This window comes from Nicotiana tabacum, chromosome 3 (genome assembly GCF_000715075.1).
Source record: "Nicotiana tabacum cultivar K326 chromosome 3, ASM71507v2, whole genome shotgun sequence".
In the NCBI taxonomy this organism is placed as follows: domain Eukaryota; kingdom Viridiplantae; phylum Streptophyta; class Magnoliopsida; order Solanales; family Solanaceae; genus Nicotiana; species Nicotiana tabacum.
In genome coordinates, this window is record NC_134082.1 from 109,505,890 (window position 1) to 109,532,675 (window position 26,786).

Consider the following 26,786-nt stretch of genomic DNA (forward strand, 5'->3'; position numbering starts at 1 on the left):
AATTAGCTACGGACCTCCAAAACACAATCCGAACATGCCCCTAAGCCAAAAATCACCTAATGGAGCTAACGGAACCATCAGATTTCCATTCCAAGGCCGTTCACACTGTTCTGACTATGATCAACTTTCCAACACTTAAGCTCTCATTTAGGGACTAAGTGTCCCAAAACTCTCCGAAACTCAAAACTGAACATCCCGGCAAATCAAAATAGTAGCATTAAACTTGGGGAAAGCAGTTAATAGGGGATATCGGGGTGTTAATTCTTAAGACGACCAACCGGATTGTCACGTCCTCCTATAGTTAAATATTCATTCATCCTCGAATGAGCATAGAGACATACCTGAACTAGTGAAAAGATGAGGGTAACGGCTGCGCATATCCTGCTCGGTCTCCTAGGTCGCCTCCTTGACCGGCTGGCCTTGCCACTAAACCTTTGCCGATGCAATGTTCTTTGACCTCAGCTTTCTAACTTTCATGTCCAATACTGCCATTGGCTCCTCAACATAGGATAGATCCTTGTCCAACTGGACTGAACTGAAATCCAACACATGCGACGGATCACTGTGTTACCTCCGGAGCACCGAAATATGATATACCAGGTGAACTCCTGCCAAGCTGGGAGGTAAAACAAGCTCATAAACGACCTCCCGAACACGCTTCAATATCTCAAAAGGGACAATAAACCTCGCACTCAACTTCCCTTTCTTTCCAAATCTCATAACACCTTTCATAGGCGAAACCCGAAGCAGAACCCGCTCTCCAACCATATAGGAAATATCACGAACCTTCTGGTCCACGTAACTCTTCTGTCTGGATTGGGCTATATGGAGTATATCCTGAATCACCTTAACCTTTTCCAAAGCAACCTGAACCAAGTCTATGCCCAACAATCTAGCCTCACCCGACTTAAACCAACCCATCGGGGATCTATACCGTCTCCTATATGAAGCCTCATACGCTGCCATCTGAATGCTGGATTGATAGTTGTTGTTGTAAGCAAACTCCGCCAATGGAAAGAACTGATCCCAAGACCTTCCAAACTCAATCACACATGCACGGAGCATATCCTCAAGAATCTAAATAGTGCGCTCGGACTGTCCGTCCGTCTGCAGGGGAATGTTATACTCAACTCCACCTGAGTGCCCAACTCATGCTGAACGGCTCTCCAGAACCGTGATGTGAACTGAGTACCTCTATCTGAAATGATGGAAACTGGAATACCATGTAGACGAACAATCTCCCACATATAAATATCTGCCAAGCGCTCCGAAGAATAGGTAGTACACACAGGAATAAAATAAGTGGACTTGGTCAGCCGATCCATAATCATCCAAATAGCATCGAACTTTCTCAAAGTCCGTGGGAGCCCAACTACAAAGTCTATGGTGATCCGCTCCCACTTCCACTCCGGAATCTATATCTGCTGAAGCAACCCAACCGGTCTCTAGTGCTCATACTTCACCTGCTGACAGTTGAGGCACCGAGCTACAAATCCAACTATATCCTTCTTCATCCGCCTCCACCAGTGGTGCTGCTTCAAATCCTGATACATCTTCGCAGCACCCGGATGAATGGAATACCGCGAGCTATGGGCCTCCTCTAGAATCAACTCCCGAAGTCCATCAACATTGGGTATACAAACCCGACCATGCATCCTCAATACCCCATCATCACCAATAGTCACATCTTTGGCATCACCGTGCTGGACCTAGTCCTTGAGGACAAGCAAATGAGGGTCATCATATTGTCGCTCCCTGATACGATCGAATAAGAAAGACCGAGAAACCACGCAAGCTAGAACCCGACTAGGCTCCGAAGATCCAATCTCACAAACTGGCTGGCTAAGGCCTGAACATCCATCACCATAGGCCTCTCTGATGCTGGTAAATAAGCCAAACTCCCCAAACTCTCTGCCCGACGACTCAAAGCATCAGCCACCACATTGGCCTTGCCCGGGTGATAGAGAATAGTGATATCATAGTCCTTCAGCAACTCTAACCACCTCCTCTGGCGCAAATTTAGATCCTTTTGCTTGAACAAGTGTTGCAAGCTCGATGGTCAGTATAAATCTCACAAGGCACACCGTATAAGTAATGGCACCAGATCTTTAGGGCATGAACAATGGAACTAACTCAAGGTCATGAACAGGGTAATTCTTCTCATGTATCTTTAATTGTCTAGACGCGTAGGCAATCACCCTACTATCCTGCATCAACACCGCTTCGAGGCCAATCCGCGAGGCATCACAATAGACCGTATAAGACTCGGAGCCTGTAGGCAATATCAAAATTGGGGCTGTAGTCAAAGCTGTCTTGAGCTTCTAGAAGCTCGCCTCACACTCCTCTGTCCACTGGAACGGAGCACCCTTCTGGGTCAACCTGGTCATAGGGGCCGCAATCGATGAAAACCCCTCCACAAAACGACGGTAGTAACCTGCCAAGCCAAGGAAACTACAGATCTCTGTAGCTGAGGATGGTCTGGGCCAATTTTACACAGCCTCTATCTTCTTCGGATCCACCTAAATACCCTCACTCGATACCACGTGGCCTAGGAATGCCACTGAATCCAACCAAAACTCACATTTCGAGAACTTAGCAGATAACTTCTTCTCTCTTAGAGTCTGAAGCACAGTCCGCAGGTGCTGCTCATGATCTTCCTGACTCCGGGAATACACCAGAATATCATCTATAAAGACAATGCCGAACGAGTCAATATACGGCCAGAACAAATTGTGCATCAAATGCATAAAGGCTGTTGGGGCATTGGTCAGCCCAAATGACATAACAAGGAACTTGGAATGACCATACCGAGTCCTGAAAGCAGTCTTCAGGATATCTAGCTCCCGAATCTTCAACTGATGGTAACCTGAGTGCAAGTCAATCTTAGAAAACACCCGTGCACCCTGAAGCTGGTCAAACAGATCATCAATATAAGGCAAAGGATAATGGTTCTTAACTGTCACTTTGTTCACTGGCGATAATCAATACACATGGGCATAGAACCATCATTTTTCTTCATAAACAAGATAGGAGCACCCCAAGGTGATACACTGGGTCGAATAAAACCCTTATCAAGCAATTCTTGTAACTGATCCTTCAACTACTTCAACTCAGGAGGAGCCATATGATACAGGGGAATAGAAATGGGATGAGTGCCCGGCAACAAATCAATGCCAAAATCAATATCTCTATCAGGCGGCATGCCCGGAAGGTCAGCTGGAAACACATCGGGAAAATCCCGTACTATTGAAATTGAATAAACTGAAAGGGTATCAATACTGACATCTCTCACATAAGCTAAATACACATCACACCCCTTCTCAACCATATGCTGAGCTTTAAGAAAAGAAATAACTCTACTGGGGGTATGATCTAAAGTACCCCTCCACTCAACACGCGGTACACCTGGCATAGCTAGCATCACGATTTTGGCGTGACAATCAAGAATAGCATAATGGGGCGACAACCAGTCCATGCCCAAGATAATATCAAAGTCAACCATGCTGAGTAACAATAAATTGGCTCTGGTCTCAAAACCACTAAGAGCAACCAAACACGACCGATAAACGTGGTCCACAACAAGAGAATCTCCTACAAGAGTAGAAACATAAATAGGGGAACTCAAAGAATCCTGAGATACACCCAAATACGCAGCAAAATAAGAAGACACATAAGAATAATTAGAGCCTGGATCGAAGAGAATCGATGCATCTCTGTGACAAACCAATATAATACCTGTGATGACAGAATCAGAGGCAACAACCTCGGTACGGGCAGGAAGGGCATAGTATCGGGCCTGGACTCCCCCTCTAAGGCGACCTCTACCTCCCCGACCTCCACCTCTGGCTGGCTAAGCAGGTAGGGTAGCAACTGGAGCTGTAACTATAGCCTGAGAACTCTGTGAGGCACGCTATGGTTGAGAAGTCTGTGAAGGTGTATCCCTCCCAAGTCTGGGGCAATCCCTTACCATATGACGTGTGTTACCACACTCAAAACAAGCTCTGAGAGGATGTGGTGGCTGTGACTGGCTCGGACCAGGTCTACTGGACTAACCTCTGAAAGCACCCCGCGCAGGAGGCGCGCTAGATACCGGAGGTGCATAATAAGGCTCTTGAGATCTAGGAGGTGCTAGAATACCACTAGCTATTGGAAGAGTTGAATGAACAGGGCAACTCATATAACCCCTACCATGACGACCTGCCGCTAGGGCACGGGCACCAGAGAAATGGCTTGACTCTCGAGACCTCTTGGCCACCCTCTCCTCTCTCTCCCTAATATGCATACCCTTAATCCTCCTAGCAATGCTCACCACCTGCTGATAAGAAATATCCATCTCCAACTCAAGAGTCATGCTAGACTTGATGCTAGGAATAAGGCCCTTAATAAACCAGTGAACCCTCTCGCGAACAGTAGAAACCAAGGCTGGTGCATGCCTAGCCAAACTAGTGTAACAGACAGCATACTCTGAGACAGTCATAGCACCCTGGCGCAAATGCTCAAACTCTACGCGCCATGCGTCCCTGAGGCTCTAAGGAACATACTCTCTCAGGAACAGATCTGAAAACTGAGTCCAAGTCAGTGAATCAGCCTCATCCGGATTGTCTAACTCATAGGTGCGCCACCACTCATAGGCGGCTCCTCGAAGCTGGAAAGTAGTGAAGGAAACCCCGCTCGATCCTGATATACCCATGGTATGGAGAATGCGGTAACTCTCATCTAGAAATCCCAGAGCATCCTCTGATGCTAGACCGCTGAATACATGAGGCTTGTACCTCTTGAACCTCTCAAGCCTCAGCTGCTCCTCCTCAGAAGCCGATGCCCAGCCCTCGGGTTGAACTGGCACTACAGGTGGTGCAGGAATAATCTCAGGGACCTGCTCAACATGCACTCGCTGCTCAGGAGTGCAGGCGGCGGGAGTCTGTGCTCCTCCCCCGGCCTGAGATGTAGCTGCAGCAAGGGGAAGCAACCCTACCTAAGCCAGAGTGGTGTACATGCTCATGAACTGTGCCAGAGTCTCTTGGAGAGCTGGAGTAGTAGTAGCAGTAGGCGTGTCAGGTGCCTGGACTCCGGCTGGAACTGCTGGTGGCACCTCGGCGGCAGCTCGCGCAGGTGCTCTGGCTGCACCACGTGCGCGTCCTCGGCCTCTACCCCGGCCCCGGCCTCCGATGGTTGTAGTAGGGGGCGCAGGTGCCTGATCATCTCTGGTAGCACGTGTCCTCACCATCTGTGAGAGAATAGAAGACAGAAGTTTAGAATTATGATGTCAAAATATCGCACGACAAGGAAATCAAATGAAGTGGAATTTTCCTAACAGTTACATAGCCTCTCGTAAATAAGTACAGACACCGATCAGCGAGACTCTAATAAATCGGCTTGTGATCCATGACTCCTATGAACCTAGAGCTCTGATACCAACTTGTCACGACCCCGGTTCGCCCTCCGTGAACTGTCGTGATGGCACCTAGTCTCTATAACTAGGTAAGCCTAACAAATGCGGAACATAAATGAAACTTGTGGAATAAATAATCAAAAGCCAAAATAACTGAATGAAAACAATAGTTAAAATGTCGCTCGGCATATGCAACACAACATTCTCAAAATCAAGTACACTATCCCAAAACCCAAAAAGTCACGGAACCACAAGCTTTTAGATATCTACAATGTCTAACTCCAGAATATCTAACAAGGGAAAGAAATATAGAAAGACAAATATTTAAAAGCTAGAATAGAAAGGGATTTCTCGGTCTGTAGACGCGGCAGATGCACCTCGAAGTCTCTAGAGCAGTCGCCTCGCCTCACGGGTGATAGGACTGAGTCGCATTACCTGGATCTGCACATGAAAATCATGCGCAAAAGGGGCATGAGTACACCACAGCGGTACTTAGTAAGTGCCAAGCCTAACCTCGGTCGGGTAGTGACGAGGAAGGTCAGGGCCCTACTGAGGTTAAATAAAATATAAAGATCAACAATATAGAACAGAACAGTATAAATAAGTACAACAGTAAAATAACACAAGATGTACAGGACAACAACAACTATACAGAAGCAAGGTAAACACGGAAAAGAAATATAGCTTAGCACTAATAATAACAATCGGGGATCTCCCAGGATATCGTCCTGTAGTCCCATACGTACATATCCAATGGATCTCCTGGGATCCCGTCCCGTAGTCCAACTCATAGTGCGCGGGGATCTACCGGAATCCCGTTCCGTAGTCCCAAATGTAAATACCTAGTACTAGGGGAATCTATCGGGTGCATTCCTGTAGTTCCATATAACTGTGCAGGGAGATATACCGGAATCCCATATCCGTATTCCCAAAATAAATACACAGCAGCAACAGGAAAATATACAGAAATGACAAAATTTCATATTAAGGCAACAAGTGATTCTAGCCTAGCATGCTGCACAGAATTTAGGTAAGGCAGGTTGAGCAAATAAAGCAATTAAATCACTTAAACATGCTTTCCTAAGCTAACAACAGGCTTAATAGTGCAAGTAATAGAAACAGGAAAGGAAACATACTAGTAATTACTTTAAAAAATCGGATTTCCAACAAATAGCACACGTACGCACTCGACACCTCACATACAAGGCATTTCAAATACCAAATATACCAATCCTAAAAGGAAGGTCCCCCACACTAGGTTAGACAAGCCACTTACCTCGAACCGGCTCAATAATCAATCCGAAACCACGCTCTTGCCACGAGTACTCGATTCCAAATGTCCCAAATCTATTTAATTCAATTTCATAATGTAAATAACACTTCAAGTAATTGATTCTACAAAGAAATTCTAAGCTAATACACGAAAATTAGGTAAAATGACCAAAACACCCCTTGGGCCCATGTCTCGGAATCGGGTAAAATTTGTATTTTAAGAATCCTCACGCCCTTACGAGTTTATGCATACCAAAATTATCCAAATCTAAGGTCAAATTCCCAATCAAAAGTCGAATTCTAAGTCTAAGAACTTTCTTCCAACTTTTCCCCAATTTTCATCTCCAATCCGAAATTAAATGATGAAACTAACTATAGATTGATGGAATATAACTAAAAAGGGTTAAAGAATCGTTACCCAATGATCTCTTAAATTTCCTCTCAAAATCGGCCTCTCCCGAGCTCCAAATCAAATTTTCAATTTTTGAAACTAAACCCTCGAAATTTTATATTTCTGCCCAGCTGCTTCCGCATCTGCGATCCCGCTTTTGCGGACCAAAGGTCGCATCTGCGACTTCTCACTTAAGGGCCAGCTTCCGCATCTGCGACTCCCAATCCGCAGATGCGGTACCGCTCCTGCGGAATTACCACCGCTTCTGCAGTTCCTGAAGAAATTCCCCAATTCCGCTTTTGCGGCCACTGAGTCGCTTCTGCGGAACCCAAACTGTATGTACGGTTATGACAGAACCAGCAGCTTCAGCTGCAACTCTAACTCCAAAAATCCTTCCGTCAACCATCCGAATTCATCCTGAGGCCCCCGCGACCTCAACCAAAGGCACCAACAAGTCACAAACCACTACTCAAACTTGTACCAATCCTTAAAACGCTTAAAACAACGTCGATACCTCGAATTAACCATGGATTTAAGCCTAAGAACTCCAAAATTCTCAAAAATACGCTTTCGATCAAAAAGTATATCAAACCTCGTCCGAGTGACCTGAAATTTTGCACACACGTCACATTCAATACTACGGAGCTATTCCAATTTCCGAAATTCCATTCTGACCCTCGGATCAAAATCTCACTATCGAACCGAAAACTTCAAAATTCGACCTTTCGGCATTTCAAGCCTAAATTAGCTACGGACCTCCAAAACACAATCCGAAAATGCCCCTAAGCCCGAAATCACCCAATGGAGCTAACTGAACCATCGAATTTTCATTCCGAGGTCGTCTTGATAGTGTTCCGACTACGGTCAACTTTCCAATACTTAAGCTCTCATTTAGGGACTAAGTGTCCCAAACTCTCCGAAACTCAAAACCGAACATCCCGACAAATTAAAATAATAGAAATAAACTTGGGGAAAGCAGTTAATAGAGGATCAAGGCATTAATTCTTAAGACGACCGGCCGGGTCGTCACAAGACTCAACAAAAATCTTCAAGCTCTCATATGGAGACAATTAATATCTTTCTAACTCTATTATTGAATGCAGATTGTTAATGCGCCAACTGAAGCTCCCAACTCTGAGACATAACTTAGGAGAAGGAAATGAAGTGGAACACCTTTTCGCCAAGGATGTTGTTAAGGACTTCTCCCCTGCTAAGTATTTTTACCATGCTCGTCCACCCCCTTTTATTGAACTGGAACTAATCAGGAACAAGCATGGAATTTGTAATAGTACAAAGTATCTTCCTACTTCTATTTGAAATAGTCTTGCCACTCTAGGCAACAGTAATGTCCTCAGGGACTACGTAATGTCTATGTAACCTTTTGTTTAATAGTATAATCTCCGTTTTCCCTTCAAAGAAAAAAAACTTAAGACTAAGGCATAATTAATTTTTGAGGAACTTTCATAAAGCATTATAGTTTAGAGTCTAATTATCATATGTAACTGTACTTTGCCTAATTATCGTTTGTAACTAATGTATCAATTTCGTTGTATACAGATATCACTGTATCAATCGTTGTCAAGTTGTATAACGAATACAACTGTATTCCTTCGTGCATAGTGATTGTATCAACGAATACAATTTTGATGGAAAGTTGTATCAACTGTATTTGTTCGTCCATAATGGATGTATCAATGAAAATTTGATGAAAAAGTTGTATCAACTTTATTTATTCGCACATTCAAATATGTGAAGCTTTCAATCTCGAATTGCAACGAATTAGCAACATAATCCCTTGATGCGTGAAACTTTTCTTGAATCAATTCAATCTCGAATTCCGCCACTGATGAAGACTTGAAGCTTCAAAGTTGAAACTTGGGTTTGAAAAATTAAAATAATTTCAGACTAGGTGTGAATCTAAAAGTTTGAGAACATCTCGGGGAGCTTATATCTCATATTTAGAATGATTTTGGGCATATTTGACGTGGTTTTGGATAGAATTTTAAAATGAAATTCGAGTGTGTGTAAAGTGTATGCCTTTATTTTGTTCTTAACAGGTATTTTATATGAAATCCAAATGTAGCTATGTACTATAATTATTTTGAAATGTATTTATTTAGGACAAATATAGTGTATAATTTAGTTACACCATGTAGATTTTCCTTAATTATTTTTAGAATGAGGCATAAATAATTCTTGATAATATTTTTGTGTATATATGTGCATAACCATTTGTAGTTATTATATAATTTATGTATATTGACTAAGAAAAATAAATAATAGATCTATCTGACTACTTGTGTAAAGATCCCAGGAAAACCTTCTACTTGCTATCATCATTGGGCTTCTTAATGTTGCATATCGGCCCAATTAAGGTTCTGGCAAAAGAAATGGGCTCTTCAACCCGACTGACGGAAACAGTTCAGGGGGTTGTATAGACAGGGTACTGAAACTCGATCACTATTTGCCGGGAATTGATCTAGTAGTAATTTGAGATCCGGTGAAATTCTCATTTGCACATTTTCTCTAGAACAAGAATGGGGGTGATAATCGAGAACAATATTTGGGAGCCAAATCCAGCGCTGTATTTATTCTTCTTCATATCATGTTGCTTGTCAATATATTATTTGCCAAACAGTAACAGAAGTACTCCTGCCGTCTTCGATCACGCACCTTCCTCTTCCTTCCTTCGTTTTCAGAGAAGTTTCCTCTTACTCTTTTCTCTTTCTTCAGGTGACGCTATTTTCCCGCTTCTTTTGTCTGTCCACTGAATGTAGTGTTAGGAAATGTTATGTTCTAACTAATTCATAGATTTCAATTACAGCTAAAATTGACGCATAGTAGTAATGTACATGTTTCCCTGTTTGTTAACTGTATTGTGAAAAGATTTCTTTGTTGCCAAACGAGAAAAATGAAACTCAGCAAGTTTGGTAGTTTCTGGATGTCAAAATTTTAACTTAAAAAAGAAACGAATTTAATCTGTGTGACTTAGCTGTGGAAATGGTCAAGTTGACTCTTCATAAATGAAATGTCTCAAACAAATTGGGGTAGATGGACTAGCTCATAATACGTGACGTTGGGCATTTTTTCCGAGTTAGATATTTTTGTTCATAGCTATAGTAGATCAATACACGGTCTGCACAAAGTTGAATTAATCAAGTTCAAATTTCTCGTTCTATCGTGGAGTATCCATAGGAAATACATGCAGACATACTTCCAAAGCAATGCGCTTATCAGATTCAAAGTGTATTCAAGACGCAATGGAAGCTATTCTAACAAATTGAGTTAAAAGGTGTTGGTCGAGGAATCTTTACATCAGACATGGAGTCTGAATCAAACCCATGTTAGACTTGATGATTAATGTTAAAAATGAAAAATAAACACATGTTACAACTGATATTGAGATACTGATGCAAGTTCTTCCGTTAATAATTTGTTTGTTAGTATAATATACTAATTAACATAGAAGAAATTAAGAATGAATTTTCAAGCTGATCCTGACATCACAGAATTGTCAAAATGCTAATTTAACTTGACGGAGATATGGTAATTACTTATCATTGAGCACATGTATAGGTGTACCCTCAGATTGCATATTGCGTCAAACAAAAGCATATTTTTCTTTTTCATTACGGACTCAATATAGTTAGTATATCTTTTTTGTTATCAGTTTGGATTCAAAATCATTTATTTATTTATTTTAAGTTTACAGTGATGGAAGGCTTACTGGCAGTATTTGGAGAGTATGAGTTGGCGTACCATGGCGTTGGTAGGGAGCAAATGGTCATCTCTCTAAGTATTGGATATGCAGCTGCTCTCTTTGTTGGTACCTTTTTGGGCATGCTCTCGGATTTGATGTAAGGGGCATTTTTGTCTAACTTTTCCATTGTTTACTAGGTTCCCTCTCTCCTTGCATAACCATTAAGGTTGGAATTAAAGTCGTTATGTTTGACTTTAATTAATTCATCCATTCAAAGTAAATATTAGATAGTAGAATAAAATATAATGCAAGTGATGAACTTTTCTTTATCACTTTTAAAAAATAGGTAGTATAGTGCAAGTTGCCAATTTCACGCATTTTGAGTTCCTTAAAGAAAAAATTCAAACTCTTAGGCTAAGATGATTTTGTTCGATCTCCGAAGTGAAACAAAAATGCCATTTTTTTATGGAAAGGTAAAGGAAACAGAACTGCCATTTTGGGATAGAGGAAGTATCGATTTGATCTTCGTTCCTTTGATGCATTCTTTTTGGTCTGTGACGTCTTTTTCCTTCTGAACTTTCCAACAAAGCTTGAACTTGAAGCTTTGCGTTTGGACAGCAAATGTTTTCAAAACTAAATGGTATTGGGCCATGATAAGTATCATTGTTATTTTCAACCGATTATTGCTCTCAAATTCTGATGGAGCACCATATGTCAAATCATTTTTTTTGATAAGTCAAGAGTACCATCTGTCAAGCTTATCATTGTGTTGCCTCTTCATGCAGTGGCCAGAGAAAAGTGTGCTTGTTGTTTTGCTTGCTGCATCTTTTTGTTGCCATATGGAAGAGGGTTACTGGACATCCAAGTGTTTGGCTCGCTAGTATCTGTCTCTCTCTTGCCTCTACGATATTTTTCTTCAACTTTGAGACATGGATGGTTGTTGAGCATGATAAGGTTTGTCTTAAGGATCTCTTTTGTTACTATTATATGACTTACTATTGCACGTGGGAAGTACAATTTTGAAGACTTGTTACCTCAAAATTCCTATCCATTTCTTGAAATGAATGAATGTAGTAAATCTTTATCGAACAAAAGAGAAGAAGAATGAATGTAGTAAATGCAAAGAGGTTAGAGAGGGGGACCGTGGATCTATAGTCTTTTAGAATTGCTTTCTTTGGCAGCTACTTTAGCCAATTTTACACCTATTCATGCGGCCGCTGTAGTGACATATGTGATTATATATGAATATTTCTCTCTTGGGAAGCCTTCAGAGTTGGATTTTGGATTTTCTCCACAACTTTGAATCTTTTATACTTGAGTAAGCTAAGTTCTCCTTATAATCGTTATGCAGTTTGGGCAGAGGCAGGATTCAGTTAATGACATGTTTTGGTTAATGACTTTTGTTGAATCTGCATCTTTTATTGGAAGCCAAGTGGTTGGAAACTGGTTAATCAGTGGTCATGAAAAGACAAGTTTGCTTGCTCCGTCCAGTGCAGTGGTAATAATGGCTCTTATTTCTCTGGCTTGTGTCAGCCGAGGATGGAGGAAAGATCCAAAATCAATTGTTCTTAAAGATTATCAAACTAAGTTTCATACCTACATACTTGGTGGTATGCGTCTTCCATTTTTGTGCTTTTGTTCCTTTTACTGAAGATATTTTGTTTGTGCAGTCGTATTGCATCTATGTAGCCAAAGCAATTATGGTGAGCAGGAAGAATGACATTGAACTTTTTTGTTATCACAATATAACTACGGGACACGTTTTATAGCTGATTATGACATTAAAAGAAAAATTGAATCAATGCTGTGAATCTCACCAACCTGATTTCCCACTCTCTGCTCCAATTTCTCCCTCATTCGCTCTACCAGACTATGTGTAGCTACCTGGTTTTTCTTACTGTGATCTTCTTTTGGTTGGTCGACTTAGCTCGAAATAACCAAGCCCTTGCTTGAGCACAAAATTCTCCATGTACTCCCGGTAGCTTCATGCCTCAAAATTGCTCATTTGCTTGGTGTTGAGAAGAGCATGAAAGCATAACAGAGCTATAAAGCAGACGGAAAGTTGTCCTTGTAATAAATATTAAATACTACCAGTTTGGTAGTCTTCTAATAGAAATGAGGTTGTACCTAACTTTTCGTCTTTTATGTTATTCGAAATGAAATGCGTAAGAAAATTAAAATGGTCCAGTTCCAGAAATTACAAGTATTTTGCAACATCTTAATGTGGTAAACTGAGAGGGAGAACATGCATCTGGTACAAAATACAGTTTTTGATAATGCATTAATAGGACCGGTTGGATCGAAGCCTTAATCTTTTCCCAACTGTATTCTTGGCAGATAAAAGGGTCTGGCTTTTGTCATGGACCCAAGCTGCCGTCCACTTCTCAGTTGCTGTTTTTTGGATTATTTGGGCTCCAGCTATTGTGGTATGATTTTGACTAGCTTCCTATAAAAGATATTGTTTCCGCATTTCTGACTTCCCTATTTTCTCATTGAAAAGTTTCCTAAAGGAGTATTAAAATTGCTAATCTACTTGAAGAGAGTAGTTGATGAGCTGGTAGCTGAGTTTATCTGTATGAAACAACACATCCTTGATTGGATTTAAAATGTTTAAAATTTAATATAATAGAAATTTTGTGTCTCAAAATCTGAAATCGAATTGTATCAAGGAAAAATGGATAGAGGGAGTATTCTAGTTACTACTGTGAGAAGCCTTCTTTGCAAAAATATGATGAGATTCATTAAGCCTTCTTTGGAAGGTTGATGAAATTCATTTTTATAACGAGAGAGAGTGGGTTGCTGACTGTTTATGAGACACATTAAAATGTGTGCGAGTGGGTTTATAAGTGATTTTGTGAAGCCATCTTTTTATCATTATAATCCATAGGTAATCTTATGTGCCCAATATCTGTACCTCTTAATCTTTGTAAACATTCCTTTATCAGGATGAATATTTAACATTCCTTTTTTCCCCTTCTGAAATCCAATATCACTATATTTGTTCCTGTTCCAAAAAGATTGATATAGTCTCCTTAAAGTTTGTTCGGATTTTTAGGCAGATGGGAGAGAGGTTTTACTAGGTTTGATATACCCCTGTTTACTTGGTGCTAAAATGCTTGGAAGCACTGCATTTCCCTGGTTCTCCAGTGGCCCTTTATCATTTCGAACAGAAGAATGCTTAGCATATGCATGTATTGTTATGGGCTTCGTCACTTCCATTGTGGCTTTTGATTATCAGGTATTTTACCAGTTCTCGTTTCTTCAAGCTGTTCAGATATCAAGTGATGTCGTCAACCTTAATTTGCGATATAATTGCAGGACATTGAAATTCTTGTGATGCTATTCTGCATATTTCATGCTTGTGTGGGATTGGTTTTGCCTTCACTTGCCAGATTGAGAACCATGTAAACTTTGCTGCAGTTATAAATATTTTTTATCCATCATGGCTTTAGTAATTGTGAAAATCCAGCGTCGCCTGCTCTCTCATGTATTTTACTGGAGATTTATTTTACTCAAGTTCCTTATCTTCCTGCAATATGCAGGTATGTGCCAAATGAACTTCGTGGAGGGATGATGAGTTTATCCATTGCTCCTTCGAATGCGCTTATGTTGTTCTTTCTGATTCAGGCATGTTCTCTTTTACCATATTATTTTATTTAGTATTTCATCAGAAGAAATCCTCTCCACTGTTTATAATGGCACGTTGTAACTTATTTAAGGACGTAGTGCTTGAATTACACCTAGATGCTTGTTGCTTGGGAAATTTAGGGTTCTGTGAATTATCCACATCTTCTTAGTCAAGATAAATGCAATAGAGTTATTTTTATTCTATTTTTATCTTCTGGATAACGTTTTAATTGATCGTATGGTGCAACATGTCATACTTCATCGTGAGATACTTTCTTTTTCTGGTGATTTGATGAGTATTAGGATTATCTGCTATTTCTTTCTTTCGAAAATTTTGCAGAGAGGTTTCTACCAGAGGATTGAAAATTCAACAATTATAGCTATGGCCACTCTTGGTCTTTTTTCTGCAGCTGGATGCATGTATATGTTAAAGCGGCTTGGAAAGCAACCACACCAGAACTGGCACAAATTATGAGCCCTTCCATATTTTTGAAACACTTCTATTCGTGTTGGGTGTTCCTGTATATAGCCGGTTAATTGAAAGTTTAAAGAAACTGCAGCTTTGGGATGTGATGATGGGTGCAAAGTGACATCCTCTGCAAATGGAATATCAAGAATGAGATTTAGCCGATTTCAGCATTATATTATTCTCACATTGCTTAAGTAATGAGGTCCTTTGGGAGATCAAATCACAGGGAGTTCAATTTTGCTCTCGAGACACTTTGCACTTGATGCCCTGAGAATGCTAAATGAACACTTTGCTACTGATAAGTTTTGGGAAGACGCACAATATCCGAGAAGCAATAGCGTGCACGGTGGCTTATAGCCTGTTTGGCCAAGCTTCTCAAGACAAAAAAGTGCTTTTTTTTTTCCAAAAGCACTTTTTTTTCCTAATTTGAGGTGTTTGGCCAAGCTTATTTGGGAAAAAAAAAGTGCTTTTGGGAAGAAGCAGTTTCAGAGAAGCATAAAAAAGTAGTTTCTTTCCAAAAGCAGAAGCAGTTTTGGCTTTTCTTCTTACCTAAAATACCCTTAATAAAATATAGTATATACCAAAATAACCCTTAAACCTAATACTTAGGATATTAATTTATAAATATTTCTTCTTATTTTTAGGAAACTTTCTAATATATAGTGTTTTTAGGGGTGAATTCTTTTTATATTTGTTGAAGGAATTTTAATATATTTAACTTATATTAAAAGAATTAAGTACTTTTTAATTTTATTTTCATATTTTACTTAAATAAAATGAATTTTTTTAATTATTGCATGTAATAACAAAATTTTGATATTATTTATTTACTTATAATATTAATTATTAAGTAAATCTATTCATGTCTTTATTCGTAATTTGACACTTAAAAGCACTTTCTAAAAAGCTTGGCCAAACACAAATTATTTCTCAAAAGTGCTTTTCAGACTGATTAGCCTAACACAAACTGATTCTCTCCGAAAGTACTTTTTTCAAAAGCACTAAAAACACTTTTCAAAATAAGTTGATTTCTCCAGCTTGGGCAAACAGGCTATTAATTTGCATTATTTAACGGCTCTTCGGAGTTCTGATGACCAGTGGAAAATCTCGGAAGCATCTTAAAATGAAAGCGGAAGGGTAAGAGGGGTTTTCTCTTTCCTTCTTTCTCATTTATTCTTTAATAACTAGACGTACAGGATCACTCGATCACATCCTTGTGGTATGTTCTTCAATTATTTGGATGGATTGCAGATATTATAAATTTGAAGCATGATTACGTAAAGAATGACTTCACCTAATGACATTTTTCAATGGAATAAATTTTGGTGGGATGCTCGTCTTGGAATGTATGTGCCAGATTTCAGTTTCATTTAAAATGGATGAGGGCGACGGAGCTTTTTTTTTTTTTTGGTTAACAAAGGAAAGGATATGAATTTATTATTGAAATTGACAAATTATTGGTCCAATAGGTTAAAAACTGAGTGAGGTGGAATGGTTTTGTCCAATTCTCTCTTGATTAGGCCGCTCAACCCTCACCAATTCTTCGACCGCTCAACCCTCACCAATTCTTCGACCCCACTAATTTTGTTTTCGTCTTGCGTTGGAGGCTAATGAAGTTTGATTTGAGTATACATGACAGTCCAATTGAAGTTTTTTTTGGTTTCTCGGGCGTTTGTTACCCGCATTGAAGTATGACTATACCTGGATTTGTGCCGCGTAGGGCCCCATTCAAAGGGAGACGCTCTTTATCAAGGATTTTTTCATGCCTAGGATTCGAACCCTAAACCTCTGGTTAAGGGAAGAGCAGCCCCATCCGCTGCACCGCATCCTTTGCTGGTCCAATTCAAGTGTTGATAGTTTCTCTTCATATCAATGTAAGGGGTCGTCTTGTTTGGTCCATTAGAACAAATAATCTCAACATACAACTTTGTATTATATTTATATGGTTTAAAAATCGTACTCCCTCCTTACAATTTTATATTGCAGATTCTTTTTTGTACAAAATGTTTTCCATTATCTTTAACCAAAAAGTATGAACTTAAGTTCTTATTATGTATTTTTTGAATATGTAAATTTCATTTCAAGAAATGAATGAAGTAATGAGTAAATACTTACAGAAAAATCTAATATTTGGCAGTTGTACTTGGTTATTTGTATTTCCCGTATCTTAGGGTATTAAAGGTGCTGCTTCCAAAACGACCTGTCCGTTCGTCACTCGTTGCCTGAGTGAGCTTCCAAATAGATTTCTAGGTATCCTTACATACCTTCAATAATAATTTGATCTATGGTGTTGTGTTTTTGCCCCAGAGGCTTATTGAGACTTGAGTTGGGGATTTATTTTCGTCATAGTTGCACCTTTGAATTTTTCAATTTAATCTGTTTCGAAAAGAACGTCACTAATTTGCAAATAGCTAATTTCTACCACAACAACAATAATAGAGATGTCATATCTCAATCATCATCGTCCTACAAAACGGGAACGCCAATTACTGAAATTAATGATTGCGTACCCAACGTGGAGTCCGAAACCTAAATGTTGTTGATTTTGACTCAAAATATGTTTTTAATGCTTAAAAAAATTACATTTTTATATATAACGCGGTTTTACATCGCGCTATATTTTAACGGTGTTTTGGCCATTAAAGTATAGCATGATGTAAAACCGCATTATATATGTATAGCGCATGAATAAACAACGCTATGTTGACCTGATGTGACGGATATGTATACGAATTTCGAAACCGTTATATATATATATATATATATATTATATATATATATATATATATATATATATATATACCATGCTATACCTGTTTGTGGGCCCACAAATAAGACTTCTGCGGTTAACTGACATAACAATAATTCAAATGGATATAGCGCTCTTTAAAAGAGCGCTATACATCAAAAAATTCAGCCCCGAGCTAGGCATTGCCTTATTTAAAGGCGTTAGGATTTTATGAAAATCCATTCAAAAAATATTCTAACTTTCGTTCAAACTTTTCTTTTTGTTATCAAGCATTTTTTATAATGTCTGAAGAGCGAAAAATAAGAGTTTCATTATAATTGGAGGGGGGAGGTTGTAGTGGAGAATAACTCTATGAGGTATAGTTTATTTCCATAGTGTCAAGCTAAATTACCGCTTACAATGGAGTACGATACATTGGTATCGTTGTTACGTAAAAAAATGAGTGTGAGAAAACATTCGGTGAACCTTAAAGTAACCGGTAGATATTTGTATTCTATGACTCCGCAGGGCTTTGCTTGTTATTCTGAGTTTAACATCGAAGATGATGAAACTCTGAGAGATTTTTTGCGGATTCCGGATGAATACAGAGAATTTATTGTGATAAAATTGTTGGAAATGTACGTCAAGGCTGAAGACGTTAGCAATAATGAGATTGCACAAAGCAGGGATAACCCCCAGTCATCAGGTGGTTATTCTGGAGCAATTTTAGCCCAACAGGTTCCGGCTGAAAGAGTTTGGCCGGATCTTAACTTATCTCCGCGGGCAAACGAGGAGCGAATAATTTCTCTCCTACTTTGCATAATCCACAAGATGACTGGTAAACTTCAATTTTCCTTTCTGTTACGATTTTTTTTTTGTTGAATTGAATTTGTATTAACACTTATATATTCCACATGGGGTACCGTCCGGATATGAATTTTACAAGTTATGACCCCATGCCCAGTTGGAATATGCATAGTTTTGGCGTGTTGGATCACGGTGGTCCATCCGGGAGTCATCATCAACAGGAAAATATCCATCATGGAATGTCAACACAGTACGACTTGTAAGTGAAGTGATATAGCTATATGTAAAGTATTTATCAATTTGAGTAGCTTATCATTTTGTTGTTTGTGAAGTGAAAACGAGCAACTTGATGGTCCTGACCTCACTCAGTTTCAAGTAGACAACATATTTACTCGGGATTTGGCAGATGCGCAGAGTCAGGAAGATAATAGTGATTATGACAACAATGCCGATGAGTCTGGAGATGAGACACCCTTCCTTGACGAGGGTGATGATGAGGAGGAAGTGAATGTCGAACTTGAGCTGACGAGGGAGCATGCTCCTCCACCTCCCGTTAGACCAAGAGTGTACGAGTCCCACGTGCCGTTTCATTCAAGGCATATTCCCTACCTTGATAATTTGCTAAGTATGCCGAATGTGGATGCCCTCACAAGTGATGCTGACGAATTTCGGTCAGCAATATGGGATAAATCTAGACCAACGGTGCTGGCAAAGGACATGTATTTTCCCAATAAAGCTCGCCTAACCAGGGCTGTAAAAATGTACAGCGTAAGAGAGTGCCGTGAGATGATGGTATGGGAGTCAACTCCGGAGGTATACAAGGTTACATGTCGTAGACACTTTATGGGTTGTAACTGGATGTTGTGTGCGATCAAGAAGGAAACAGGGTTGTGGAGAGTGGATAAATATATTAGCACCCACGTTTGTGAAATGGACACATTCAATGAGAATCACTTCAACTTGGATGTAGACTTGATTTCTCTTGTCTTGATTCCACACTTGGAAGTGTCCATTAGGTACAACATCAAAGAGTGTATTACATCCATCCATCAGGAATATGAGTGTACTATAACCAAAAGAAAGGCATATCTCTGGCGCAAACGTGCATTTGAAATTATTTACGGTGACTAGGATAAGTCATTTTCATCTCTACCCAGGTACATGGCCGTACTGAAACACTTTAACCCCAGGACTGTTGTTAAATGAAGGCATGAGCAGAGTCTGGGAATACCAAAATATATATTCAGATTCGTGTTCTGGGCATTTAAATCAGAAATTGATGGTTTTGTGTATTGTCGTCTGGTAATTTCCATAGACGGTACTCATGTCTATGAAAAGTATGATATTAAGCTATTAATCGCAGTTGCAGTAGATGCCAATGGACAAATATTTCCACTAGCTTTTGTCATTTGTGCCAATGAAAGCGAAGAGACGTGGACGCTATTTTTGAACCAATTGAAGTAGCACGTTGTCAAACAGCGTTCAGGTATTTGTCTAATATGTGATCGGCATGGTGGTATATTAGTTTTGTGCGGCATTTTCCTGAATGGCAGGAACCCTATGCATACCACCGTTACTGTGTGAGGCACCTGAAGGCCAATTTTTAGAAGAAATATCCCCCCAAGGAATTGCATGATTTAATGTGGATGGCTACAACTGAGCACTAGCAATGCAAATTCAAGAGGCGCATGGAAGCGATCCGGCAATTAGACGAAAGAGCCTATAATTGGCTGATGGGACATGAGCTTCACAAGTGGACATTGCATGTTGATGGTGGCAGACGATGGGGAGCCCTGACTACAAATGTGTTGGAGTCATTCAATGGCTTATTGAAGTCTTTACGTGGATTTCCTGTCACTGCCATGGTCTGGATGACATTCAAATAGATGGCGGAGAGGTTTATTGAAAGGCATAGAGCTGCATCGGAATTGATGGACAGGGGTGTTGAATTTATGTCAATACCGATGAGAAGATTTGAGAAATACAGGAGGCGAGCACATTGACATTCATATTTACAATATGATCACGACCGGGGTATTTTTGAAGTTCGCACCGCTATCCGTAGACACCGAGGGAATAATCTACACACCGTGAATGAAGCCAGCAAGTTGTGTTCATGTGGGAAATGGACCATCTACCACATGTCGTGCGCACATGCCATGAAGTGCTTTCAATAAGTTGGTTTAGGGGCAACCAACTATATTGATAGGCAATACAGTATTGTTGCATACGTAAACACATATAGTGGCAAGTTGTAGCCATTGGGTGCTGAGCATTATTGGTTGCCGGAACCATTTAAAATGTCGTGTAACAAGGACTATTTGCGCAAGCTTCAAGTGCAAAAGAGAACGTGTATACGAAACCAAATGGATGTTGGTGATACAGTTTATGCGTGTAAATGTGGCACATGCTCGCAAATAGGACACGACCGTCGTAAATGTCCTTCAGCTGGTTTGGGTGGCGGTGGTAATCCAGCTCCTGGTGCAAATTCGTCTAATGTACCCAACTATCAAGGATACACCTAGTTTTTTGTTTTCATAATGTTTTTTATAATAAGTGTCTGTACTTGTTTATGTTGTAAGATATATCAAATAAAATTATGTTCCACAGCCTTGTTACATCTTATTATCTAACATGACCTTTTGAATTGGGATGATGATATGATAGTTCCAACATTCAACTTATTGGTGTTAGTAAAGAAGACCAATATGAAGATTGAAATTTCATAACATAATACTTCAAGAGAAAAAAGCACAACAACAACAACTAAAGCAACATACATGAAAATAAAAGATAATAAAAGGATGAATCAAGACAAACACATCCTAGTACCAAGTAAAATACGGATTAGTACAAACAGGATATCTGTCTCCCTTCACGTCCATATTAAAGATAACAAGCAGTGGTGAAATATCAACCAACGTAAATTTGATGACGAAACCTCGACTGATAAAATTCTCCAACACAAAAAGTCTCCAGCCTACCTTGAACCTTCTTTGATCACCAACACTCATATTTACATACCACTCTTTTCCACGATGGTGAAGATATGCGTGTTCTAATGTTGGAGGAAGATTCTTGCATATTTTCATGGAATATACTTTTTAAAAAAAACATTACTATTAAGTTACGGAAAATATGAAACTGAATAAAGATATACAATACTGATATATATATAAGAAATAAAAGTATTTTATATTAAAGAAATAAAGTTTAATGGATACAATAATTTACCAGATCGTTGTCGTCGACGCATGAATCAGTCATAACCACTTCAAATGTTGGAGGATTCTCTTCTTCATTATCACTGCTAGTATAAGAGTAAGCATCACTGCTAGTAGAAGAGTAAGATAGGGCTCATTTGGTAGAGGTAGAGTCATTCATAGTTTAGGGTTTGAATTTGTGAGTGTGTTTTATGTTTTGAGTATGTGACTATATATGGAGGGACACGCATAGCATATCGCGGTTAAATACTATGTTTTGTGTGAATATATATAGCGTGGTTGAATACTACATTTTTTGTGTTGTCTTGTCGGTCTGAAAAGCTGACCGACTACGAAAAAGCTGTTTCGTTTCAGAAAAAGTCAATATGTATAGCGCTGTTAAATACTACATTTTGTGTGTTGTCTTGTCGGTCTAAAAAGTTGACCGACTACGAAAAAGTTATTTCATTTCAGAAAAAGTCAATATGTATAGCGCGGTTAAATACTACGTTTTGTGTGTTATCTTGTCGGTCTGAAAAGCTGACCATCTGTGAAAAAGCTATTTCGTTTCAGAAAAAGTCAATATGCATAGTGCGGTTAAATACTACGTTTTGTGTGTTGTCTTGTCGTTCTAAAAAGTTGACCGACTGCAAAAAAACTGTTTTGTATCAGAAAGAATCTTTAACATGCCAAGCATATCGCGGTTAGATACTACGTTTTGCGTGAATATATGTAGCGCGATTAAGTACTATGTTTTCTGTATTGCCTTGCCTATAAATAACGGGCGCATTCTAGATATTTTATGCGCTTAACAATAACCAATAACAAATATTTCCATAAAAGCAAGGTTTTTTTACGCTTTAACAAATGTCCGTACCCCTTTATGTACCAAGGTGCGAGTGCGGCAAAAATTGCAAGATGAACGACTATTGTGATGATGGTGCAGCTGGACGCCGCTACTGGATGTGTATGAATAAGTTTTATAGAGTTCCCGACGAACCTGTTTGCAATTTTGAGGTATGGATTGATGAACCCTGTCAGTAGGAATACTACAAAGAAAAGTTGCAACATCTTCATTATTTGACCAGAAAACAGTGGGAATATGAACGACAATACAAACGAAAAGTTGCGGAGTTGAAGGAGAAACTCAAAGAGGTGGAAGAAGAAAAAAATAAGCTAGAAAAAAATTTTAGATGGTTGGAGCAGAGAATACTAGGCGGTGGTGACTAAATAATGACATGTACATGTTGAGCGTAGTAGTGTATCTTTATGTTTACCATGTCATGTGTTTTCATTAGTTATACCGAATTTAAGTTATGTTAAGTTTCTATGTTTGTGTTTGTGTTGTAGTGCTAAAATAAAGAAGAAACGAAGTAATAAAAACATAATGTACATATTATGTAAGCATAAAAAATTATTGTTATTATGTACATAATTTATTATTTACATAAAATACAAAAAGAAAATCAGTGAGTCCCACAACCCTTGTGCTTCAATGCAGCTGCTAGCCTGAGGCGCATCCCCTCCCACCCGGATACACTATCAGGATCATCCTCATCACGTCACCTCTTTATATGAGGATGCGCTGCATCATGATCGTCAGTTGGGATGACAGGGTCGGTAGAAGGGGTCGTCGGTCCATCAGCAACCTACAAAACAATAAGTAAGCTCAGTAATGTATATTAGTAATGTACGTGTTAAGTCAAAAATATTTTCTTACCATGGTCTCGTCAGGCTCCTGAATATAAGCATCCGTGGTGTCCTCAGCATCGCACAAAGTGGCCTCCGTGACGGGCTGTGATGAAGCCTTAATAAGAAAATTTAAAATTAATTTATGGAGAATCAATGAGAAAAAAAATTAAAATTTAATAGTAATACAAACATACCTGCACCTGTGATAGATCCACAGCACCCGAGGACGATGAGCCAAAACTCAACCTGTGCCCACCATCCATGTCTCGGGTTGACCAATTCTCAGCTGCGGCCGATGGGCCTGAAAAGAACTGCTCCCAATCTTCGGTGAAGCTCAGGCCCGTAATCAATAATGGATCTAACGGGGTCACCTGCGATGCTGGCAGCGACAACTGAAGGCTATACGACGACATGCAGCTAGGATGCTCGTCTGGCTGAGGAATGTCACCCGACAGATCAGCTCCAACCTCCTCATCAGTTGCCTCAACAGGTGCCTCAACGCCCCTTGTTGGGGACCACCTCCTCGCCGGCCCCCACGATCTCGTGGGGCACCCCTGCCTTGTGGGACAACCCTACCTTGTAGGACAGTCCTGTCTCGTCCCCATCCCCTCGGGCGTGCGATAGGCCTACCCCGATGGTAGCGCTCTGGCACCTCATATCTAGGGTCATGATCTAAGTGCTCGCCCTCTCTAGCTCGCTGCAGTGTCCGAACAGCTAGCTCTGTCACCTGTCGGCCATACTCCTGCAAAGCGACCGCAGGATCGCCGGCATGTTGCTGCATCTGCAGTCCCTACTGGTAGAATAAATGTCGACCAATAGCATGCATAATATGTAAAATATTAATTACAGAACGCTATATCACAGTTATAAGTAAGAATACCAAATAACATACCAGTGCCTCGTGCTTCCCAGCGTATGGAACGTACCGACCACTAGCTTGATGAATGGGATTCCCAACAAAAAGTCGGGTAATCCAGCGGTACCAAGACGTATAGAGCTGAATAGTCGTCTGGATCTGTGAAGGTAGAGGAAAAATCAGGTCAGCTCGCTGGTACCAAGTATGGACCTGCGCCTCTAGCCATGCTACAAATACATCGTCCGCCCTGGAACAATCGTCCTGCTGATAATGTGTAGCCTCCCATGTAGGCCCCCTCGGTATATACTGCGGACGGACAAACTGGCGAAGTACCCACTCCGTGGTATGATGCTCCACAATATTGAGGCACATCAGCGGGACGGAAGTGCTCCAAATCAGTCAGTCGACCGAACAATAATCGGGCAGGCCACCTATCAAGTCATCGCTATATGGCGTCCAGATGAACTATCCAATAAGAACATAAAAGTAAGTATGCGCAACACAAGTGAATCTATACCAAGTAAGTTTAGGTACACATTTACCTGTGCGCCCTCTAGCATATCCAACACATCCCTGCAAAGGGGGAGATTATGATGAGCATCATAATCTCATGCATATCCACGCTAGAGAACCCATCTCCTAGCTAGAGGGAGAAATGGAGGTGGTACATCTGGAGGTAATGGTGGTAGAGGTGGCTGCAACTACAGGAACCGCTCCTAGGCTCAAACCTAACATACAAAGTTAACGTAAAGTTTAAGATAAATTTTGACTAGATAGAACTGGAAGTAATGAACAGAATATTCGAATATGTTGTCACCTGTAGAAGCGGCAGAAAACCACATGCGTCGCTCTGTGTGCCCATGCTCGCCCAACACAGATGCCTGTATATGTAAGCGAGAACAGCAACACCCCAGCTGTACTGGGGTAAATCATCTAGCAGCTGAAGATGATGTAGAAATCGCAAACTCACTAGATTTCACAAAGTGTTCCGGAACAAGACCTCTCCCCCCAAAAGAAGAAGCAGCAACCTCATATACCGGTGAATATGTAGATCATCTGTCTCGCCGGTGATGTCGGAGTGCAATATCTCTAAATGCTGTCTAATAGCTGTCAAACTCGTGCGACTGACCCCTAAATGTACAGTCTCATCCTATGGCCTGAAACCAGTGAGCTGCTGCAGCAAGTCCAAATACTGCACACGCGTCATATATCTCATACCTTGAGGCAGTGCAATGGGCAGTCCATCAACAGGCATCTCATATAAAACCTCCACATCCTGCAGCGTGATAGTGGCCTCGCCAATGGGCAGGTGGAAAATATATGTCTTTGATCACCACCGCTCTATCAAGGTCGTGATCGGAGACTAGTCGAGTTGCAACCGCTCAATATCAAAAATCCTATAGAAGCCCGTATCCCAAAGGCACTGGAATACACGGGGATGGAAATATCTACCCCTCATAAAGTCCCACAAGTCGTCCACTCTCCTGGAGCGGAGAGGCTGGGTTAGTAGCTCTCCTTCCCATACATAGGCGGACCTATGATCACCCTATAACACTAATATCTCATCGGAGACAGGTACAGGATGCACATGCGGCATGTCCATGTCGTCTCGTGTAAATTAAATAATATTAATGTCACGACCCCAGATACCCCGATCGTGATGGCGCCTATCACTGTACTAGGCAAGCCAACCTAACAAGTAACCATAGTGAATTCTTTTTATAAAACCATTTTCTAAAGCTGATTAAGTCTTGAATTCTCATATGAAATATATAAATCAACTGAAATGTGCGGAAAACATAACAAAATATACCAACACACCCCAACAATCCGGTGTCACAAGTTAAGAGCCTCTAAATACAACCCAACTGACTGACTAATACATCATAAGTCTAAAAATGCAGTAAACTAAGATAGGAAGGAAGAAAGCAGGGCTGCGAACGTCGTGCAGCTACCTTGCAGTCTCTGTAAAACTCTGAGAGTGCTGGGAACCCTCACTCTGATGATCGAGCACCTGGATCTGCACACAAGGTGCAGGGAGTAACGTGAGTACGCCAACTTAGTAAGTAACTAAAGTAAATAAGGTCTGAGTGCAATGACGAGCAGTTAAAATCATATATAAGAGTATTCAACAGAATATCAAGTCAAACTCAACAGTTTAAAAGTCAGTTACTTCGTAAAAACTTCAATTTCAATTGAAATACTTTGAAATTATTTTTTTCAATATTCTTCAATAGAGGCTCAGTATAAAAGAAGAGTGAAAACATCAAAATGTCATAAATGGGCCCTTCGGGCAAGGTATCACTCACAGTATAGCCTTTCGGGCAAGCCTCTCAGTCACCCGTGACTCAGCTCTCGTCAACAGTACTCACACTCAGCACTCCGGCTCAATAATATCTCATAATAGTAATAATCATAATAACCGTTGCGGCGTGTATTCTGATCCATAGTTTATAATCGACTACGCTCACTGGGGGTGTACATACTCCGGAGAGGCTCCTACAGCCCAAGCGTCATATCATTGTGGCGTGCAGCCCGATCCAATATATATATCATTGCGGCGTGCAGCCCGATCCATATAAGTATTGATCTATATAAGTATCGCTGCGGCGTGTAGCCCGATCCATTATATATATATAATCCTCACCATTA

At 40.2% G+C, this 26,786-nt stretch overlaps 1 protein-coding gene across 2 annotated transcripts; it reads left to right on the forward strand.

The window, feature by feature from the left end:
• Positions 1–9,476: 9,476 nt before the first annotated feature.
• Positions 9,477–15,368, forward strand: LOC107776752 (uncharacterized). 2 transcript variants are annotated; one of them, XM_016596667.2, is made up of 9 exons: positions 9,477–9,785; positions 10,765–10,909; positions 11,538–11,706; positions 12,104–12,362; positions 13,090–13,178; positions 13,808–13,990; positions 14,071–14,156; positions 14,295–14,379; positions 14,720–15,368. In XM_016596667.2, the coding sequence occupies exons 1-9, from the start codon at positions 9,590–9,592 to the stop codon at positions 14,852–14,854; spliced, it is 1,347 nt and encodes a 448-aa protein (XP_016452153.1). In that variant the 5' UTR covers positions 9,477–9,589; the 3' UTR covers positions 14,855–15,368. The 2 variants fall into 2 exon arrangements, with proteins under 2 accessions (XP_016452153.1, XP_016452154.1); XM_016596668.2 differs by having other exon boundaries at positions 14,790–14,922.
• The last annotated feature ends 11,418 nt before the right edge of the window (positions 15,369–26,786 follow it).

Bases quoted from the DNA above. Each gene is read 5' to 3' on its own strand.
- LOC107776752 (XM_016596667.2), top strand. From the start codon at position 9,590: ATGGGGGTGATAATCGAGAACAATATTTGGGAGCCAAATCCAGCGCTG. The intron at 13,179-13,807 runs GTATGATTTTGA...TCGGATTTTTAG, and splicing joins TTTGGGCTCCAGCTATTGTG to GCAGATGGGAGAGAGGTTTT. The intron at 14,157-14,294 runs GTAAACTTTGCT...TGCAATATGCAG, and splicing joins CTTGCCAGATTGAGAACCAT to GTATGTGCCAAATGAACTTC.